This window comes from Protobothrops mucrosquamatus, unplaced genomic scaffold, assembly GCF_001527695.2.
Source record: "Protobothrops mucrosquamatus isolate PMUCROS unplaced genomic scaffold, P.Mucros_1.0 scaffold2140, whole genome shotgun sequence".
In the NCBI taxonomy this organism is placed as follows: Eukaryota; Metazoa; Chordata; class Lepidosauria; order Squamata; family Viperidae; genus Protobothrops; species Protobothrops mucrosquamatus.
This window is the reverse complement of record NW_015388239.1, coordinates 200,755-223,100: the sequence shown is the minus strand read 5'-3', so window position 1 is coordinate 223,100 and position 22,346 is coordinate 200,755. Positions and strand designations below refer to the sequence as shown.

The 22,346-nt window shown below is 41.6% G+C and overlaps 1 protein-coding gene across 1 annotated transcript in view; it reads left to right on the top strand.

Annotated features, from left to right (window-relative positions):
- Positions 1–21,991, top strand: part of PSMB2 (proteasome subunit beta 2) — a 22,937-nt gene extending 946 nt beyond the window's left edge. The window contains exons 2-6 of the mRNA XM_015824154.1: positions 1,533–1,655; positions 2,489–2,559; positions 17,874–18,036; positions 19,647–19,696; positions 21,764–21,991. Coding sequence (XP_015679640.1) covers positions 1,533–1,655; positions 2,489–2,559; positions 17,874–18,036; positions 19,647–19,696; positions 21,764–21,871 — 515 coding nt within the window. The 3' untranslated portion in view covers positions 21,872–21,991. The remainder of the gene's footprint in view (positions 1–1,532; positions 1,656–2,488; positions 2,560–17,873; positions 18,037–19,646; positions 19,697–21,763) is intronic.
- Positions 21,992–22,346: the final 355 nt, after the last annotated feature.

The following is a 22,346-nucleotide window of genomic DNA, read 5'->3' as shown; positions in this document are numbered from 1 at the left end:
AAAATGGTATAGGGTTTCCTGCCTGAGCAGGGGGTTGGACTAGATGACCTCCAAGGTCCCTTCCAACTTTATCATTATTATTATTATTAAATTGCCCTTTTCGCCTGTTGATCCCAGAACGCATGGGAGGTCATTGGTGACATTTATAATTAATAATAATAATAATAATAACTTCATTGTCACTTTGAAAGTACACCAATCGGCATACATCAAAATGAAATTTCGTTGCTTACAGCTCTCAAAGGGTCACCACCTCCGATATACACTCCTTGTTCGTGGCCAGCCCAAGTTACAGATCTTCCATTTTAGTGTCTAGGGAGCGAACGATGGCAAACAGGACAGATGGAAACGGAGCTCCATGTGGATTACCCCTCAAATTAGCTTGTATTTCAAGATGTTTGGAAAGTTGGCTGGGACAGAGCGTTTGGTTTGGGGGAGTTTAATAACAAAATGGAAGTCCTGGGGAAAGCCAAACAATAGGCAATAAATTTGGAGCGTACTGTACTGTTGAGTGAAAATGTATGTGTGACTCCTCCGCACCATATATTTAACTTGGTTACTAAATTGTGTTCTGGGTTTGCCCAACACAATCTATAAAGTAGCCATCCAATTTTTACGGTGCAAACCCCCCCCACACAATATATTCAAATATAAAAAGAAAAATTATGAAGCTTTGCATGTTGTGCAAATAAAGCCCTTACGTTTGCAAGTGACTGGGCTAAACATATGTATGCCTAGCCATAGAATTAGGTTTTTTTTTAATATTCTGTGATTTTATGTTTTCAATTGCCTTTTTAAACTTTTTTGTTAGCTGCCTTGAACATTTAAGGCATTAAATATATTACAGAATTTCCAACTGATCGGTCATGGGTCATCTGCACCTTTTGACTGTTTTGTAAATATATTTACATTACAAAAGCTTTATTGATTATTAGAGAACAAGAATCTAAACAACTTGGTTACTTTTTGGCTCTTCAGTCATATGTAGGGCTTGTTTATACATTTATTTCAGATCATGGAAAGTTAAATGCTGTGGAATTAATTGGAAGAGTCATTATTCTCCTCCCTTTTTGTTGCTCAGTTTGAAAACTTCAAACCAGCCGCTTAGTGACCGTTCAAAGTTACAACGGCACTTGAAAAAGTGGTTTATGACTGTTTTTCACACTTATACATTGCAGTATCCTCCATGGTCATGTAATGAAAAATTGGGTGCTTTGCAGTGGCATGTATTTATGAAGATTGCAATGTCCTGGGTCATGTGATCACCTTTTATTACCTTTTCACAAGCAAAGCCAATGGAGAAGACAGATTCACTTAACAACTGTGTTACTAACTTAACAACTGTATTGAGTCACTTAACAACTATGGCAAGAAAGGTCGTAAAATGGGGCAAAACTCACTTAACAACTGTTTTGCTTAGCAATGGAAATTTGGGGCTCAATTGAGGCATAAGCCAAGGCCTACCTGCATCTGATTATTCTTTTTTCTGACACTAGTGCCTGTTCTTCTTTTCTTCCTCTATAATGTTAAAGATCATGACAAGATGTTCAAGATGAGTGAGAAAATCTTGCTACTGTGTGTTGGGGAGGCTGGCGACACTGTACAGTTTGCAGAATACATCCAGAAAAATGTCCAGCTCTATAAAATGAGGAATGGTGAGTGGTGCAGCCGAGTCTCTACGGAAAGTAAAGAATAAAAAACTAGGTCCCCATATTACAAGTCATTTAGGTGCTAATGTCTTCAGACCCTGTACAGATCCTTCCATTCCTTCACCTATTTATGTTTTATCTCAGTTACTAGACACTTTTGTTTTTTCACCTGTGGTGAACGATATTGCAAGGTGACAGCCAAAGTGTTGTAAACGTTTAGTTTCTTGTACTTCTGCTGTTGTCTTGAAGTTTGCATATTCAGATTAACAGGAGTGTATCTAAGTGAAGAGGGTTTTCATTAAATGCTTCTTACATTTGAAGTAAATACAACCACTCTGTTCAAGTGTGAGAATAATAGCTTTGACTATTCCCCATAACATACATGGAATTCTTTTAATCCACTTTAATTTCTTTGTGTATCACATGTGCTAAATTTCAGAAGTACTATAAAGCAGTTGACATATTTTATTGATCATAATTACTCTGTATATGTTTGATAAGACTTTTCTCTGACTTTATGTAATCCCAGTTCTATTGATTTCTAGCTTTGTCTACACATAGTTTTTGTAAGCACAAAGTTTGGGTATAACCATTTTTGTGCATATATTTAGATATTGCAAGGGTATTTATAAATAAAGACTTAAGAGGTTTAGGGTACATAACTGTTAAGTCATCTTTCTATGCAGTCACTTGTTCACAAAAAAATGAAGTCTTGCATTCCTATTTTAGTATTTATTGCTTTGCACTATAAAATTCAGCTGAAGCAGTTTCTTCCAACGAGTCTAGAGTAAATTTCCAGGTACCCATAAGATGTGATTGTGTTATTGTCTTAACAATAGGATATGAGCTGTCTCCAACTGCAGCTGCCAACTTCACACGCAGAAATCTGGCTGATTATTTGCGGAGCAGGGTAAGCCAGTCCGCTTTTATTGGCTGCTTATGTTTGGGTGTATCGTGTGTTTCCCCCAAGTCTTATGATAAATGTAATGGAACTTGCAGATGTGTCACCTTCATCATTTCCTGATAGGATTATTTACAGTATATTTCATGTTTCTAAACTGCCCATTGCCCTCAAAAAGGGGCTACGGATGGTGTACAATATAAGGTAACCAATAAATAAAACTATCAAAATTAACTACAATTAAAAAAAATTAGGATTAAAAGTTTTAAAATTATAGAATAATAACAAACATCAAAAGGGGGAAAAATCTAAGAGGGCCATTTAATGATGGTTATGATTCATTCTGTCTGTCCTTGAAGATAAAGGGTTAATCTGAAAATAATTTCAAGTATAGGAAGGAGTAGGATAAGTAGTCAACTGCCCAATCTACTTAGAGATTCACTTTAGTTGGAGGATTTGTCCCTTTTTCACTTTTTCCATGCCCAGCCCTACATTTTTGCTAATACTTCTGTGGGTCAAATACAAATACAAATGAAAACACAAATGGCTGCCAAGGAGGGTTCCTCCTGTAACTTTCTCATTTTACCTGTTCATTTCTTGCAATTCTGCCACTGCTTGAAGGAAACTGTCTACAAACTGATGCCTCCCCAATGCATTGAGCTTCATTTTCCATAATCCAACAACATGGATACTTAAAACTGGGTTTAGTCTCTTTAACATTCCATGATTCTTTGCAATAGCTACATGTCACTTTCCAAGTGACACTTCCTGCTTCAGTGAGATCTTGAGGATGTTGCAGTTAAAGGTGGCAATTGACAACCAATAACTATCATGGCTGAGGTCATCTGAGAGAGATTGTGGGGAGGCTTGAATGTAACAGTAGGTATGTTAGATACAAGCCACCAACAGTTCCAGAGGTCACCACATTCGAGAAGTTTGTGTATACAGGACTGAGGTAACATGAACTGATGGCCTATCTCAAAGGTAGCTTTTTATAATCCAGTGCATCACAAATGGCTTCTCATCTGAGATCTGAGGGATCCTACCTTTTTAGCCTTCTGGGGGGGGGGGGGCTTTGAAGGCCTGACTTTTCCCTTAAGCCTTGGGATAGGTTGGCAGGGAGGCTGGTATCTCCCTGGTCTGGTACCTGGGGAGATGGGCACTTGGGGATTTAGGGATTGTTGTGAGCCTCCTAGAACAGTGGTTCTCAACCTTTTTAATGCCGCGACCCCCAACCGGTCGTAAGTCGAGGACTAAACCGGTCGTAAGTCGAGGACTAAACCGGTCGTAAGTCGAGGACTACCCAACCGGTCGTAAGTCGAGGACTTTCCCTGCCCGGGAGCGCCGCGCATGTGTGGTTCCGCCCCCTGCGCCGGCCGAGGCATAGCTGGCAAGCGGCAGAGACGGAGCAGGCCGACCACCAGCTGACCCAGCTCAAGGGAGGTAAGGCACCCGCCAGAAAAGGGGGAAAAAATGGCGGACAGCCTTGCTTGGCGACCCCCGTGAAATGGTCGATCGACCCCAAATGGGGTCGCAACCCATAGGTTGAGAACCGCTGTCCTAGAATTATAAGATATAGGCAGCCATATAATTCTCGTAAATAAAAAAAATTGTTTTTAGGAAACTGTAACAAAAAAGTAAAGTCTGAGGCTTTTGTATACTTCATAAAGCTGAACAAAAGTGTATAATTCCGGAATCTGGTTTTTGCTTCCTTTATTCTGATGTGCTAATTTTAAGGATGTTAAGCCAAAACTGTGGAAATCAGATTCTAGCCCAAGGATTGTAACATGCATTTGTAGTTCTGAGGTCTTTGATTGGGCTCTTTGATTAACATGAGGCTAAAATGCAGCCATTGTAGTATTGAAGGATCCCAAGGCATAGTTGCCACCATTGAAATTATGCTTTGAAAACTAGAAACTGTGGATTGTTCTAAACCAGCGTTTCTCAAACTTGGCAACTTTAAGAAGTGTGGTCTTCAACTCCTGGAATTCCCAGGAGCGCGAGAATTCTGGGACTTAAAAGTTCACACATCTTAAAATTGCCAAGTTTGAAAAACACTTTCTAAACCAGTGTTTCTCAACCTTGACAATTTTAAGGCATGTGGACTTCAACTCCCAGAATTCCACAGCCAGCATTGCTGGCTGTGGAATTCTGGGAGTTGAAGTCCACATGCCTTAAAATTGTCAAGGTTGAGAAACACTGTTCTAAACCATGAAATAAGCACTGAGTCTCCTCCATTATTTAAGGGAGGTGATGAAAGATCTTAAGCTCAAACCTGGTTTATTTGCGGCAACATCTGAAAGATGACAACCTTGCAAGGCTAACACATCCTTAAAGTAGGAAGGAACAGTCCTTGCATGGCAGATTAAAATTCAGAAAGTGGCTTTCTAAACTTCCTGAACAATCTATGGTGGGGACGTGATTCAAACCATCATGAGCTTGTAGCAACTACAAAACACCTGTTCTGAGCTGGGGCTGTAGAAAGACAAAGAAGCATTTATGTCCACTTTCCTCCTTCCCCTAAGTTCCTTGATCCAGCATTTTTTCCCCAGCTGCTTCTGATATGGTTGGTGTACTATCCCCCCTTTTAAGAAAAATAAATACAAGCATGTGCGTACACAATACTAAATACTGCAGGGCAGAAAAAAACCAAATAAAAATGGAAATTGCCTATGATTAGCCTCAGGTTTAGAAATGGTTGTGTGTTTTTTTTTACAGGAGGGAGGGGTCATGGCTTGATGGAGAGGATGAATCTGTGGTAGGCAGTAGGGCCCAGGTTAAACCTTTGCCATCTACAGGTGAAATCTCAGACTCAGTCAGGGTAAACCAGCCTGTGTGCTAGATTCCAATAATCATCAGTCATCCATTTGTGGAGGAAATCAGCTAGATCAGTAGTTTCAGTTCAGTGTCCAGTGTTTGTGCTCTTGTTCAGGTGTGTCAGTTTTTAATTTAGAGTGCGTTGCAAAACCTCCCTGGTCACCAGTTAGTTGCAGATCAGGTCCCTATGCATCCATAAGTTACTTTCAGCAGATTCAAAACAGTGGCTGCAGCAAAATGAACATGAAACAGATCCTGCATTGCAACATAAGTAGATGCTTGAGACCAATATCCCTCAAAGGCCACTGTCACTCTCATGCCTTCCTTGGAAGCTTCCAACCTCACTGGCCTTATTGCTGTGAAAAAGATACCCACCCCCCCCTTTTTTAAGGCAGTGTAGCACTCCAATGTGCCAAAAGGTGTGTCCTTGCATGCACTTCCATTCTCAGCTTGACATGATCCCACCTATAAAAGAATTGATCATTCCAAGGGGATAAAAAGCATCAGGGGTGGGGAAGTATTGAGATGTTCCATGCCCAGTTTGGAAGCAGCAGAATGACAGAACCACCTGGAAAGAGAGTGAAAAAGACACATGCATGTAAATGGACTTTTCATTGGTATATAGAATTATATTCTTTGCACTGAAATAAGGATACGCAACATCAAGATGGAATTAATTTAGTTATATAGAGACCATCATTGTTTCAGGGAGCGTAGATGGCTTGTAAGCTGGAACCCTTACCTTGCCCCCAGTAACCCTTGCTTTTCCAAGAAACCACTGTATGGCATCTAGCCATCCAAATGTTGCCTATTCCTGCACAATCGGTACATTATGAGATTTTTTTTTCCATTCGTGATGCTATCCATTTTTTCCTTTCTCACACCTGTCCTAACATCCGTCTTTTTCACATGCACATCTGTGCACTTTATTGTTGCTCCACTGGCATCTATGTTCTTCCCCCTCATAGCCCAAGCTAGCCTGGCACATTGATTGATTGATTTCACTTACTGTATTTCCAGATTCCCTTTGAATATATTGTGTCTCTTTATTTTTATCCGCATAGAACTGAAGGAATGGGCAAGCTGTAACAAAGCATGAGATATTTGGGGTGGCCTGTAAAGCAAATGCCGAACTATTTTATTGCTTAGTAAATTTTCATGGGTCATTTTGATTAACTTTTTATGGTTGGTTTGTTTTGTACACCTCCCGGAATCACATAGTTTGAATTGAGTGGCTGTGTAGATTGCATGCATGCATTGATATATGAATGGAGAAATAATTTTGTCAAGTGCTTCATTATGCCATCCTGCTTTTGCTGTTGTAAAACCTCTTTTCAAATCCCAGCACTTGCAAAGCAAAACATAACCCTCCCCACAACTACACACTAACCTCAAATAGCAGAAAGAAATTAAACCATCAAAATAAGCTGAAATGAGGCCTCCAGTTCTCAGGCAAATCAGAAGATTGTTTAATTAAGACAAATTAATACAATAAAGTAGAGCAATGTCGTTTGACGTAAAAACTGAACCTTAAGATTAAAATAAATACAGTAATATAATAAATATTGTAAGACGGTATTTGTAGATAATACAATCTGGGTGTGTCAGAATAGTTACATTTTTCTTAATCTTTTTGCAAGAAACTGCCTTGTTTTTTTAAAAAGTATATGAGGGGAGGAGGTACAAACATGCAAGTGTGAAGGTCATTTGCTGCTGAATTGATCTGGATTGTGCAATGTGTACAATTTTGCAATACAGGCATCACTCAGTTCATACCAACTTCTACCTTTAACTAAAAGGTAAATGTATCTTTCTTAAAATCTAATCTGCAAATTGGATTGTTAGCAACCCCTGCCTTGTACGGTTTAAGGCCAAAAACCATTTTAATTTCTACTTACAATGATTAAATATCAATTATGTCATTGAGTTCAAGTGTCCTAATCTTCTTCTTCTTGTGCCATATCCGTTATCGGACCTTGGCGATCATGTTGGCGATCCTGTTTTTATCAGCAACCACACGAAAAAGTGCTGCTGAGTTTTGTCCAAACCAGTCCCTTAGATTTTGAAGCCACGGTGTTCTTCTTCTGCCTGGACCTCGTTTGCCTTCCATCTTTCCATGGAGGATTAAATGGAGTAGGCCGTATTTTTCTGGGTGTCGCATCACATATCCGAAATATTCTAATTTTCGTTTTTTAATTGTGTTGATGATTTTCCTTGGCTTTCCCAGGCGGCTTATCCCCTCCTCATTTCTGATCTTGTCATCCCAGCTTATACGTAACAGCCACCTGTAAATCCACATTTCAAATGCTTCTAGTCTCTTCAGGTGGCCTTCTGTCAGAGACCGACTCTCTACTCCATAGAGCAGGATAGAAAAAAATATAGCATCTGACAAGCCTGATTTTCAGTCTTAGGCTCATGTCGTGACTGCAGAAGACCTTTTTCATTCTGAAGAATGCTGTTCAGGCTTTTTCCTAATAGGTTTTTTTTTTATTTGTTTCTGTGCTTCTCTTTCTGTTTAATTCTAATTTCAAATGAACAGCAACCCTGGCCATTTTTTCCTGCGGTTATATATTCTGCAGGTTATCTTTCTCCTCCTTCTCCATAGGTCTTTAAAAAAAAAGGATCAAGAAAGGAATATTCTACAAAATCCCTCCTCCTTTCCTCCTCATTGCAGGCTGTAAGGAAGATCTCTATTTCTCCCCTTTCACCCCTCCCTCCCCTCCAAGGATTTGTCTGCATACAATTACTGGTCTTTTCCCAAATGTTCTCTCAGCTGCATGCCGCCTGTTTTCATGGCCTTGCAAGTTCACGTGACCTTTGGAGCAGATGGCCAGGTGACACTGGCTCGGAGCATCATCACTAACGAAGGCAATTTAACATACCGCTTGGCAAAGCCGGGTTAGCAGGATGTGACTTAGTGAGACCATGTCTCCTTCCTCTGCATGCCAGGTCCCTGGAGGCCTGATCCTGCCTCTCTCTCTCTCTCTCCCTCTCTCCCTCCCCTCCTTCCACCTCTGAGTTTGCCTTCTAGCTTACCTGCTCCAGATGGGCTACGCAGCAGGGAGGACACTGGTAGAAGCAGATGTGTTTGTTTACCGGAGATGAAATGTTGCGCTCTTGCAGATGGCAGGGCCCTCCAGCAAATGGTGCACTTTGACACCACAGTCATGCCAGGGAGGGAGACGACTTCCTCTTTTAGCATTGCGCCCCATGTTGCCTTCTGAATCAGAGGCAAATCCACCTTCCGCACTGATTGGCACTTGACAGCACTGGAGAATCCTGCTTTAAAAAAAAAAAAAAAAAAAAATCTTCCAATCTCTACGTTACATATTTTAGGAGGGATGGCGACTGCAGTTGCTCGATTTGAATGTCATCTGGGCTGTTGGTTATGTATAAAGTCAACATGTTATGGGCACATTATATTTTCTAATGATTCAGAATTCAAAAAATTTCATTTTGGGTGCTGCATGGGGGGTGGGAAATAAGGGCAGCTTATTATCATTTATCTGCCACAATTCCTAAGGTTCTTTCATTGTAAGTCATATGGAATCCTTCTAGTGTGGTCCTTCTAAGCGGCCAGTCCTAAGTCAAAGCAGTCCTTGACTTACGACTGGTTGCATAGCTGAACCCAAATTTGAAGTTCCAAAAGCTGCCCCCTCATGGTCACATGATCACATTTTGGGCACTTGGCAACCAGCCGCCCCCCCCTTATAGTTGTTTGCAGCATCCCTGGTCATTTGATTGTGATTTACTTTTTTTTTTTTTTTTGGAAACTAGCATTTACATACAGTTTCCAACGAAAAGCGCCATTCCGGACAATGGGTTTGCTTAACGACTGCCATAAAAATTGTCATAAACTCAGGTTGGTCACACTAGTGCCTCGACATACAACCGTCATGACATACTAAGGAAATTCTGGCTTCATTATGATCATAGCTCGAGGCCTACTTGTATAGATAAAATCTGTATATAAGTTGCACAAAAGCTGAGAATGTAGCCATGCAGGGAAGGGACTTCCTGATAGAACTGGTGCTGTTCATTCCCAGAGTTTGGGTGTGCCTAGTAATTTACTGCTCAAGTGATTCTAATTGCAAGATGCATTAAAAGGGAATCCTATCATTTGCTCTGGAGGCTGAAATGTCAGAAGGGCAGTGTTATGCACCCATGAAATCTCATGTTAGGGTAAAGTTGTGAGATCTGTGTAAAATGCAGTCTTAGAAAATAGGTATCCTGACCTAGAACCAAACTGGTTTGCAAATCCACATGTGGTTTCATTGATTTGTTGGTAACTAGTTTAGCATTACACCTGCATGCACCTTTTGCTCATCAATAACACCCATCATATTTCATCCTGCAGGGGTTGGTGAATGTGTATGCATGTGTGTATGTATATAAGGGGGGGGAAAGCCCTCGTTGTTTCCCGCCTGGACTATTGCAATGCTCTCTACATGGGGCTCCCCTTGAGGTGCACCCGGAGGCTCCAGCTAGTTCAGAATGCGGCTGCGCGGGGGATTTTGGGGGCCTCTAGATGCTCCCATGTAACACCTCTCCTGCGCGAGCTGCACTGGCTGCCGGTGGCCTTCCGGGTGTGCTTCAAGGTGTTNAACACCTCCCTTCGACCAGTCCGCTCCCACAGAGAGGGCCTTCTTAGAGTGCCGTCGGCCAGACAATGCCGGCTGGCGACCCCCAGGGGGAGAGCCTTCTCTGTGGCAGCTCCTGCCCTCTGGAATGACCTACCCCCCGACCTACGTACAGTTGCGGACCTGCACCTTTTTCGCCGAGCCCTGAAGGCCCATCTATTCCGTGCAGCCGGCCTGGCGTAGTTTGATTATGTTTCAGTGGGGTTTTTTTGTATGGGTGTGTTTTTAGAACAGGCCTGTTATTTAATTCGATTTTAGAACAGAAACTATTTATTTATTATCGTGGTTTTTAGTATCGCCTGTTCACCGCCCTGAGTCCCGTAAGGGAGATAGGGCGGTATATAAATTAAATTAATAAATAAATAAATAAATAAATAAATAAATAAATAAGAGGGACCTAAAAGCTGTTGTGATTTTCAAGTTGTTTGCTATGCCAAGTAGCTTTGTAGGACCAGGTAAGCTTTCCTTTTCAGCAGATTCTCTCTTTATAAACTTGGAATAAACAAATGGAAAGTTCGTTTGCAAATCATTCCATGTGAATGACTGGGAAATGCCCCAAATGATTTTTTCCCCCAGTGACTTTCCACATTTGCTGTAAAATGAGGAGAATTGTTGTTAGTTGCGAAGTCGTGTCCGACCCGTCGCGGCCTCATGGACCCCAACATTCCTCCAGGCCTTCCTGTCCTCTACCATCTTCTGGAGTCCATTTAAGCTCACGCCTCCTGCTTCAGTGACTCCATCCAGCCACCTCCTTCTCTGTCGTCCCCTTCTTCTATTGCCCTCCATCTTTCCCAGCATTAGGCTCTTCTCCAGTGAGTCCTTCCTTCTCATTAGGTGGCCAAAGTATTAGAGAATTAGAGGAGTCGTATTCTTGGAACTGGGATACTGAGATTTCACCCGCATCAGTCTATTTTCCAGATAGGAAAATGGCAACTTTTCCGATTTGGCACTCTCTGTCCCAGCTTGCTGCTTTGAATTTCCTTCTCTGTGAATTCATATTTTACACACTGTGAACATTTGTATTTTCCATGTGCAAGCGAATGTTTCTTATTTATAGTATTTTGTTTTGTGGTTTGTAATTCTATATTGCCCATGCTAAATATTGGAAATTTTCCATTGTCCATGTTAAATACTAGGTCATATCTAGTAAACCAAAAGTAATTAACTCCAGAAGTAAATAATATTACTCATTTGGTGGCCTGGGTAGAGAGGAAGGCATCTGTTTATGTTTGCATGTGTGTATTGGCCACCAAATGCCACTCAGTGGCATTTGGTGGCCGCCCTGAGTCCTACGAGGAGAAGGGCGGGATATAAATCTAAATAATAATAATAAATAATAATAAATAAATAAAATGTGCAGCCCAGATTTAGAATTACCTAGAAAATTTGGTTGGTGGTAGGTTTTCTTCCTAATACTTTCTTGAGACGCAACAGCTACCTATCTGAAAGGCTTTAAAGGTTAAAACAGAAGTGGAATTATCAGGTACTTCAGTTCCCATTATCCCTAAACATTAGCCATGTTGGTTTTGACTGATGTGAGTTGGAGCCCAAGCAACCTCTGGTGGGTTTTAGAGCCCTCTGAAGATAGTTGGGTCTACTATCTTGGCTAACAATCAACAGGACTCATGATTTAGACCGATGCGCTCATGCCCTACTTGGGAATTTCTGGGGCAGCTCTTTGTGGCCTCTGAAATGGGTTGGGGGTCCAATTGAGCCTGACAGTTTTTGAGCCAAAACGTCAAAGCGCATTGCTGGTCCTTTTAATAAGATGCATAACTTTGATAGGGCAATCTGTTTCATGTTACAGCTTCCCTCAAAATACACTGGGTGCTCTCATTTGTGTCACAAAATCCCACATTTTAGCTTGCTTTATCACTCAGAGGAGCATCAGAGCTTGATGGCTCTACAGCAGTGTTTCTCAACCTTGACAATTTTAAGGCATGTGGACTTCAACTCCCAGAATTCCACAGCCAGCATTGCTGGCTGTGGAATTCTGGGAATTGAAGTCCACATGCCTTAAAATGGTCAAGGTTGAGAAACACTGCTCTACAGCATTGCCAGTTGTTTTTTTACAGAGCTGTGTGTTATTAAAATGACTAAATAAGAGAAGTAATGTTTTTGAGAGATACGGAGGAAGACGTAGCAGTCTTCTCAGGCAAAAAAAATTGACCTTTCAGTTACAACAGATCATTCTCCTCCCCCCTCCTCCATGAAATGTGCCTTTGAGTTCTTGTAACACCTTCAAGATAATTTTCCTGGTGAGATGCTCTCTATTCAGACCCATCTCCCCTGGCTTGATGTCCTCCAGTATTCTAGGTCTTCCGTGTGGGCCTGGGAATGCCCAGGCTGATAAGTAATTACTCACAATATAGCACAGGTGATTTTTCCACGTTTGGACTTAGCATTCAGTGCCTACTTTTTGAAGAGCTGCGAGGCCACGCTTGAAGTTTTTGCTAGCCTTAGGATGTGCTTGTGTGGGTGACGTGTGTGTTTGTGCATGTATACGGATGCATCTACGCTTCACAACACATTCATTCTGAGAAGAAATTCAAGACTCCTAAGTTTATAGATGATATGGAAACTTGAGTACCTGTGAATACCTGGAGCAGAGAAAGACCCTTGTTGCCCCAAACCCATTGATAGTCTGTGGGCATCTCGTCAGCCAGAGCATGCTTTTACATGCTGTGCATGTCCCAAGGCCACAGCAGACATGGGACAGTTAATGTTGTGCCATCACACATCCAGAGAGTTTTGATTTAAGTTGGTTCTGGCTGGTTTTGCTCAATGAATCATTTGAGTCCCTGGAAACCGAGCGGGGTCTGCATCTGTTCGAAATGCAGTTTCTTATCAAACACAAATTAGGAGTTCTGAATTTTCTTGGGTCCTTGTCTTCCTATTTGTCTCTGAGAATGCAACGGTGAGGTTGCGTGAAGAATTGCGGGATGCCATCCTTCTCTCTCTCTCTCAACACGGGCATTACCCTTCCCCAGTCAAGTGTAGCTCCTTATGAAGCAATTAATTACAGGGGCCTCAGCCTGGCCTGGGTCCAAAGGCAGGTTATCAGCTCCTTGCTGATTGTCCACGCTTGGTGGGATGCCTTCCTCACACCCCTATTTCCTTTTCTTCCTCTCACTTGTGACTTTGGCTTCCGCCAGATGTCGAACGCCAGTCTCCCCCCTCCATCGTTTGTCACCAATTTTGCTGTGTGTGTTGTGTTGGTGGTGCAGTTGTCACCACTGTTCCTTCCAGTTGTAAACGTTGAAGGATGTCACGCTCTTTCTAATCACTGTTGTTATTTTAAATCAGAATAATGGGGTAGAGATGCATTCCCTTCCCCCATTTTTCTAGCATTGTACTGACATTAAGAAATAATGTCAGTGCAGTCCTAGAAAAATGGGGGAAGGCAAAAGACTCTGCCTGAATCTTCCCTTTTAACCTGCCCGAACCACAAGTGAAACTTTCCTAACTGCCCTTTAAAAAGTTATCAATCGCTGTAATTATAACTTGTAATTATAAAATCTAAAGTGAATCTTGATTGTTTGTTGCTAGGGTTCACGGTTTACAGGCAGGTAGCAATATTTAATTGAGGTTTCAGTTGTTACTCAGCTACAACACCCTGAGGACCAGCTATATTTTTTCCCCAGCATGTCAACATGTACCCACCTTCTCAGCGAAGGCAGACTAGATGTCAGGTGCAAGAAGTCAGGAACCAGGATAGAGTTGGAAAACACTACAGGTTTATTTTGTGCCACCTATACACGAGAATCTGAACCCTACCGAACGGTGAAGGCAAACTGGCACCCGATAAGAGTCAGTGGACTTTAAGAGGGTTTACAGCGGTGTAAAGACTCCAAACTAATGATGCCTTTGACCCTGCCCTCAGGCTCAGCCTGGCCACCTCCTACATCAGAAGCAAGTAAACAAGGCTATTAATTAATAAATAAATTAATAAAAAAAATTTGGGAGAAAAACAAGGCTCAAGGCAGGGGCAGGGGCACAGGGGAACTGCAGGCAGCTTCCCTAGCTAGATAATCTAGATTTATATGACCCTTTCCTCAAGTGGTATACATTGTCTTGATCTGTGCTTGTTTATCTTTTCTTCTTTTCCAGGCAAAAACATTTAGCCTAAACACTCTTCCTTACTTTAGAACACTTAAGTTACCTCTTGGTGGGCTTTGCACTGTGGCCTGTATGAAGCCTTGAAGGGGAAAGCTTGCATCTTGTCTCCATCCTTGTGTCTTCCAACTGCCAAATCCCTCATCTCCCTAACCAGCAGGGCCACCGTTGCTAAGGAATTAACACAGCCTAGGCCTACACAACGGGATCTTGCTGCCTTGTCCCCAGTTTGTCTCCGGGGAATGTCACAAATGTTGCTCTTGTAATCTCTCCCTTTTATTTCTGGATATCCCACTTTTCCATTCAAAAGGGTAGATAATTTGTTGAAAACGTAGTCGAAAACAAAACGCTTAAAACTATTGAAATGAAGCAACTCTCCAAAAGCAAAAGACACACAAACTTCTTTTTCTTAAAAATACGTCAAACAATTTGCTTTCAGGTCTACATCTTAGCTTCTTTCCTAAAGTTGAGAGGAAAATACGGGTAACACCTCACCCTCAACCCCCCCCTTGCATCAATCTGATTAAATTTTGAAATTTGTAGAACTTCTTTAAAAAGGCTTTAGCAGTAAAAGCTCCTGCCTTGACAGGTTCAGAAGAAAAAAGTTTCTTCATTCAGTCTACCAACTTATGGGGCATATAATATGATGATGATGATGATGATGATGGTAAAGTTGGAAGGTACCTTGGAGGTCATCTAGTCCAGCCCCCTGCTCAAGCAGGAAACCCTATACCATTTCAGACAAATGGCTGTCCAGTCTCTTCTTAAAAACTTCCAGTGTTGGAGCATTCACAGCTTCTGGAGGCAGGTTGTTTCAGTGGTTATTTGTTCTAAATTCTAAGGAAGTTTCTCCTTAGTTCTAGGTTGCTTCTCTCCTTGATGAGTTTCCATCCGTTGCTTCTTGTCCTGCCTTCAGGTGCTTTGGAGAATAGCTTGACTCCCTCTTCTTTGGGGCAGCCCCTGAGATATTGGAACACTGCTATCATGTCCCCCCTCGTCCTTCTCTTCGTTGAACTAGACATACCCAATTCCATCAACCTTTCCTTATATGTTTTAGCCTCCAATCCCCTAATCATCTTTGTTGCTCTTCTCTGTACTCTTTTTAGAGTCTCAACATCTTTTTTTACATTGCACCCGAAGTTGCTAATAACAGCTCTATATTGTGGAAATGCACCCAGGTTAGTAACAAGATAATAATAGGTAAATTGAGTTTGATTTGCATCAACGGAGAGCAGAAGGTGATTTGGGGGCAGCTTCTGTCCTAAAGTGTAGCTCCCCATATCTAATCTTCTCCTTGCAAACTAAGGAAAGGGTGAAAGGAGGAGACATTTGAAAGAGCTTGGAAGTGTCTCCTGCAGTCCCTTGTACCCAACCAGCCTTCCCAATCAAATTGCTGCACAGCTGTCTGGCTCTAATTAGCTTGCACATCATTTATGTATGTTATGCTTTGACATCTGATACAGACACGGCTCAAAGTTGGCATCTAGAAGCCCTGTTTGTGGTACGGAACTTGATTCGCCAATTACAGTAGAACTTTCCTCCGTTGACGGCTTCTAGATGCGCAAGATGCTTAGGTGTAAATAAAGGAGTGTTAACACGGGCTAATTAATCAATGCCAGAATTGAGGAGCAGCTTTCAGTCCCAAACCCTTCTAACATTTTCCCAGATTTCTTTTTAAAAATAATCTCTTACTGGCACAGATTGCTTGCTTACTAATACCTTAAAAGGAACATGTTCTGTTGGATAGTGGTGAGAAACCCGTAGCCCATGGAGTCTACTCTAACCAGACTCCCAAGTTTCATGGACAATTGGTGAAAGTTGGCCAACTTCTTTCTTTTTTTCAGGAGGAAAACAACCAAATTTATAAGTCTTCAATAGTAGCTGTTAACCTTTTAAAAGAAAGGGGGGAAAGATCTCAATGCATTTATCCCAAAATGGAGATGGGGAGACCTGGAGCAATCATAAAATGATAAGACTTTTTTTTAAAGTATGTTTTATTAATTTTTTAACATAAACACCTTAAATATTCGGTAGACAGTGCGTTGTCTGGGTTTACATTTATCAAACATTCACTAACAATTAAATTCTGTAATCTATAATCCACATAATAACTTTACTTGAATTCCGCTTTTCCCCATAATGTTCTCTTTTACCAACCTTAAGTAAATACAATTCTTATTGTTTTAATGAATGATAATTAAATATAAACGTTTTCTAATATTTCTACAAATAATAATCACATCAATATAATATTCCTTTTCTATCTAGTCATTCTGGTTGTCTCATCATATATCCTGTTTCCAGTTCTTGTTTACATTTGTCTTTCCCACCATGTTCTAAACATTTTTATTGGTTAAGGTCTTCTCAGAATTAATTACATTTAATATATTTAAATCTGTTTTTCTCATGTAAACCAACCCAATATTTTTACCTTTCTTAAGGAATAAATAAGACTAAAAAGAGAAAGAATAAGAAAAAGAATAAAATAAATAGATAGTATGCTACTTAAAATCCCTATGTCCTATAAGCTAACACATATTTATTTCTCAAAAAAATTCGTTCTTTTTTTACCATAATTGAAAATGTATTTAATTCCTTATTTCTGGGGAATTATCCTTTTTTAAAAAAAGTTTTGCCTCCAGCGACTTTAAGCCCTCTTTCTGCAAGACTTGGGAGCTCAAAAGAAATGGCCACAATTGTATTTATTATCATAGAGACGAATCTTAATCATTTCTGAATTTTAGGTTTAAATGAAAAAACCTTGCTGCTCCTTTTCTGTACATGAGGTTCAAAATATTGCTGATATTATGCCCTTGTAGATGTCTGCTGCTTCAGCCATCTTGGCTTCTTTGGGGGAAAATGAATAAAATGATATATTGTCCAACTATGGTTAAACAGAAGTCTCTTTCCCAAACTGGTGTTCTGGTCTTCAGTTCCCCTAATTAGGTTATATGGACAGGAACAGGATGTGATTTTGAGTCTTGTCTGCCTTTTATCTATTGTTTTCAGGAAAGGGCTGGTACCCACTAGTCAGTTTTGACTCCTGGCACCTGCTTAAACTAGTTCCTGCAATTTTCTTGAAACAGTTTCAGAAGTGGTTTGCCCTTGCCTGCTTTTTATTAGGGGATGAGGGGAGAGAGAGGCCCAGGGTCACCCAGCTGGTTTTGTGCCTAAGGCAGGGCTAGAACTCACGGGACGGGTCTCCCCAATTCTAGCCTGCTGCCCTAAACCACAACACCGAATTGGGTGTTTGCGTTGATTAACTAGCAATTCAACTTTCTTCCCTTTGCGAGCAATGATGGATTACAAATATCCCATCTCAAAACCTTAAGTGGGACTCCTGCAAACTCACCAAAAATTTCTACTGATCTGTAATGTTCAGCCCAGATTAAACATACGACAACTTAACTTAACGTTAATCAATATCAAGTTTAACTTCGTCCAGTCCAGTCCACTTTATGGAAGGTCAACATTCAAATGCTAAGTTCAGCTTTTAACTTGAAAATTGGGGGGGGGGGGGTGTTACCCCAGCCTCACAGCTTGGTGATCTCTAAAGGCATTGGGATAGCAACTTATACTTTAAAGGATAGCAGTCACAAATCTAACTCTGTGTGAGTTCCTGTCAGTGTTAATCCGATTCATTCTTCGCCAGTCTTAACTTTCCCAGATAATTTCGGCTGTATCACACATCACCTCTAGCCAGCATGGTTTATTGACACATATACATCCTTCCCCTTGGTTTTGTTGCAGAGTCCTTATCATGTCAACCTCCTCCTCGCCGGCTATGATGAACACGATGGTCCTGCCCTTTATTATATGGATTATCTTGCCTCTTTAGCTAAAGTTCCCTTCGCAGCCCATGGCTATGGGGCATTTCTCACGCTCAGCATTCTTGACCGCTACTATAAACCAGGTGAGTTGGACCAATGTGAAGCAGGACGCTTGTGGCAACGTGGAGGTTTCATCTTTATCAAGCAAAATTTTTTATCCATTGGGATTTGTAGAAGGCAGGCTTGGCATTGGGTATTATTGGATATTAGCAATCAAAAGTTAGGCACTTGGAGATCAACAACTTTTCTGGACATTTAGAAGCAGAGTCGCCTTGGACAACTGAGATGGGCGGCATATACATTTAATAATAAATCTAACATGTTATAATGCTTCTCAAACTCTGTAGAGAACATTCTGTACGCTTCGGTAACGTACAATCCTCCCCGTTTCCCCAAATAATTTTTGTACGTTCCAGATTCTTCATGCAGATTTTTTTTAAAAACATCAGAGATTGTTTGTACCCTGCCTTTATTATTACATTATAAGTAAGGTGGCGAACATATACAACACATCTTCCTCCTCTTGTTTTCCCCACAATAACAACCTTTTGATGTGGGTTGGGCTGAGAGAGGGGGGGCTGGCCCAAAGCCCCCCAGCTGGCTTTTATGGCTAAGGCAGGACTTGAACTCACAATCTCCTGCTTTCTAGCCTGGTGCCTTAACTACTAGATCAGGGGTAGGCAACTTTGGCTCTTTTATGACTGGTGGATTTCAACTCCCAGAATTCCTGAGCCAGCCATTTTGAGGGGAAAGGGAGAGGTTTCCAAGCTGAGCCATGCTGGCTCAGGAATTCTGGGAGTTGAAGTCCACCAGTCATAAAAGAGCTACGGTTGCCTACCCCTGTGCTAGACCAAACTGGCTTTGGTTTCAACCCAGCCTGTGCTGTGTTGGTTGCCCTTGGCTCTTCTGTTGACATCAGTGTGAAAAATTCGCTCAAGTTAACTGACATCCTGCAGAATTCAGTGGGATAGACGTCCCCGCATCCCCGCATACGGCACTCAAAAGACAACGTGTGTGCCAAACTTGCCTTTGCTTTTAAGTTGTTTTAAGATGTTCTTGGCTGCCTTTTTCCTTCCTGCAGCTCCACCTCCTCTCCCCCCTTCCCCGAACTGAGCAGAATTATGCCCTCACCCCCATCCCCGCCTGCTCTCATATTTTTATCACATTTTGTTGTTCTCAGCATGGGCGAAGCTTTCTTCCGAAATGTAAGAATAGCCGAGGCCCTCTGCGCACACGTGCCAGGGCCATTGTTAAAACTCAACACCCAACAGGGAGCACAGCACTAAAAGTCTGCGGAGGAACACCTCCTGCCTCCCTCGGGGGGACTCGCAGCCAAGCACGGCCAGATGGAGCTCATTTAAAGCCATAATAAGCTCAAGAAGGCCGAAGTGCCGAGTCTCTCTGAGCCCCTGGCCGTGGGAGGCAGAATTCTGCCGGGTTTCCCATTAATGCAGAACAAATCGATTTTGGACGGCTCGTTGGGCCACAGAGCTGGGGCACAGGTGATCCTCCTTCCATGTGGAATGAGTTTTCTCCAGAGCTGGGAAAGCAACTTCAATTGCTTTGTGCACTACTGAAAGGCCGTTCAAACTTCATGAAAGAGTTGGGTTTTTCTTTTTTTGGGAGGGGGAGGGAGCTCCGAGACTTGGCCGCTAATTAAAGCTGTCTGCCGGGGTCTCCTTTCTTCCTTCAGGTATCACCCGCGAAGAAGCAATCGAAGTTCTCAAGAAATGTCTGGAGGAGGTGAGTGACTCTCGCCTCAACCGATGCAGATTCGCTTCTCTTTATTTAGCCAGCCCTTTTTTTGCCTCTCTTCTGCTGCTGAATTCTCATCTCCTCTTCTCTCCCCCCCCCCGCCCCCGAAAAATATTCTTGCCAGCAGGAGGAATCTCTATAAGGCAGCCAGACGTGAAATTGGCTACCAGGGAAGAATTTTTTTTTTTTTTTTTGCCCCCATCCTGATCTTCATTTTCTTCAATGTCTTCCAGATTCCAAGTCCCAAATTTTCTTTTAAACAAGAGGAAAAAAAACTTTTGAGTTTGCTATATTTCATGCCGGTGGCCTGCCCTTCCGCCTCTTCTGGCCAAGAATTTTTGCCTTGTTTCGTTCCTGTGTTCAGCGATGTTATCGTTTTCACTAAAAAGGGGAAAGATGGAAATTATGTGTGCCCTTAATAAGGAGGATTTTGGAGAAGTTTGAATCATGAGAAGGTCCCAGTCTAGCCAAATATTAATGCTATTTCCAAAAGGATGGAATGAGAAACTATTTCTTTCTTCTTTCTTTGTTTACCTTTATTTACCTTGATGTATTTATCTTTATATGCTGCTCATTGCTATGTGACATTACTAAGAATCAGAATTCTCGGGCTGAAGGTGAAATTTTCTGGTTGCCATTGAGAGCTTCCTAAAATGCCAGCAGGATTAGGAAACTGCCAGTTGCTTTTTCAGTATAAAACTGGCCTAGTAGCTGCTCTCATTCTTTAGTCTTTTTTCTTTCTTGCATATTTTATCAATCAGTTCAGAAAGTATTTTGACGGATCTGGTGGTTCATATGCCGATTCTTTACACTGACACAAGGAGCATGTTAAAATTGCCCTGTTTCTCTTCAGATCCCTTTGATCCACTTCAGTTTATAAGTAAGTTTCTCCGCTGGTTATACCAGCTACGCCGCTGTTTCTCAACTTCGGCAACTTTCAAATAGGTAGACTTTAATTCTTCAGCCAGTCGTGGGATCTGAAAGTTGCCAAGGTAGTGATCTACACACTACCAAATTTAGAAGTGAAGGCACCCTGTTCAGTTTCAAATTGTGCATCCTTCCTCCATCTGAAAAGATGTACGTTCCTTGTTCTCTTACCATCAACGTTGCAGAGATGACGGTTACACCATACTCCAGCCTTTAACATAGTTTGCAGAACTACAACTACAATTAATATAATTTATAGGACTGCATTTTTACCACCGGGCGTTAAAAAAGCACATGGAATGAAATTCTCTGTGATGGGTACCATAACTCTTCCAACGTTCATAAAGAGGGGGCTGAGTGTTTTTTAAATTCCCTTTAGGTGATGATAAATGCTGCTCAAATGGAATTTTCCAAGAGCTATTGTTAATTTGTGAGGAGATGGAACCTGGACCCTTTTCTGGATTCATTCCCTTGATAGGTTCAAGCTGACTTTCATTTCACAGAGGCTTAAATATGGACCATACGAGTATGCTGTTGGTGAAAATAAGACCTTTTTTTTTCTAAAAAAAGATCCAGTCTGAAAAAAATGCCACAACAGTGGTTCAGATGGGCAGTCTGCAGATCGCATATTTTTCAGATATCCCTTTTTTGCAGTTCTCAGTCCTGCTGAGATTTGCAGGGCTGGAAATCAGTGATGTGATTTTTCCATTTAAAAACTCTCCATTCTGGATAAAGAATGGCTCTGACTCGCACCTTCATTGCTCTCCCTGGGAATGTTTTATGGGTCTCTGTTTCAAAGAAAAGCCACCGTCCTTAACTGAGCATGCTCCAGATATCTTGTGATACCAACTTCCAGAATTCCTAGCCCTAGTTGGGGATGATGGTGGGAAGCATCAGATCTTCCTCTTCTCCATGTTTGCCACTTGAGTCTAACCTTCTGAGTTTCTTAACTCTCAGAGCAGGGGTGGAGGGCAGTTTTAATAGGTGGGATTAGTGTGAGTGTGTAGGGGGGGGAATGTAAGGACATCAGTGGGGCAAAGAATCTGAAAGAGACCCTTGAGAAATAATACAGATCTCACCTGATTTGCTGCACATGTTGAACCAAGTGGGTTTCTCTCCCTCTCACAGCTCCAAAAACGCTTCATCTTGAACTTGCCTTCTTTCAACGCCCGGTTCATCGATAAAGATGGTATCCACGAAGTGACCGATGTCCCGCTCCTGAAATCAGTGGCCTGAGTGTCCAGGCTCTTCTTCCTCTGCCAGTCTCCGATTTCCTTTTTTGTACTTGTTGGAAAACCAGAACATCTTTAATTCTGTTTCCAAATGCAAATAAAAATTTGATCTTCTTTTCCCCCCCTTACTTCTCAACTACTTTTGCAACATTTTTTTAAGTGGTTTCTCATGCAGGGGTTAGGTCAACCCGTGTGTGTGTGTGTGTGTGTGTATGAATGAGAGAGAGAGAGAGAGAGAGCACTATTGGCCTAGCTCAGGTTGCTAGTTTGTTGTGGTTTTTTTTTAATAAAATGGTTTCTAACTTTTGTTTTAGGCAACAAGTTGGTCTGTAGCATTTAACAGTGGATTAAGTTTCCATGAAATAGAAGTGAACAAAGCTCCCTTATTCAAATTGGTTCATACCTCCCATTAAAGCATTGTTTATCAAACTACAATTGCTCGGGTTCAGACATAAGAGTAACCACTTGCAAGCTACACA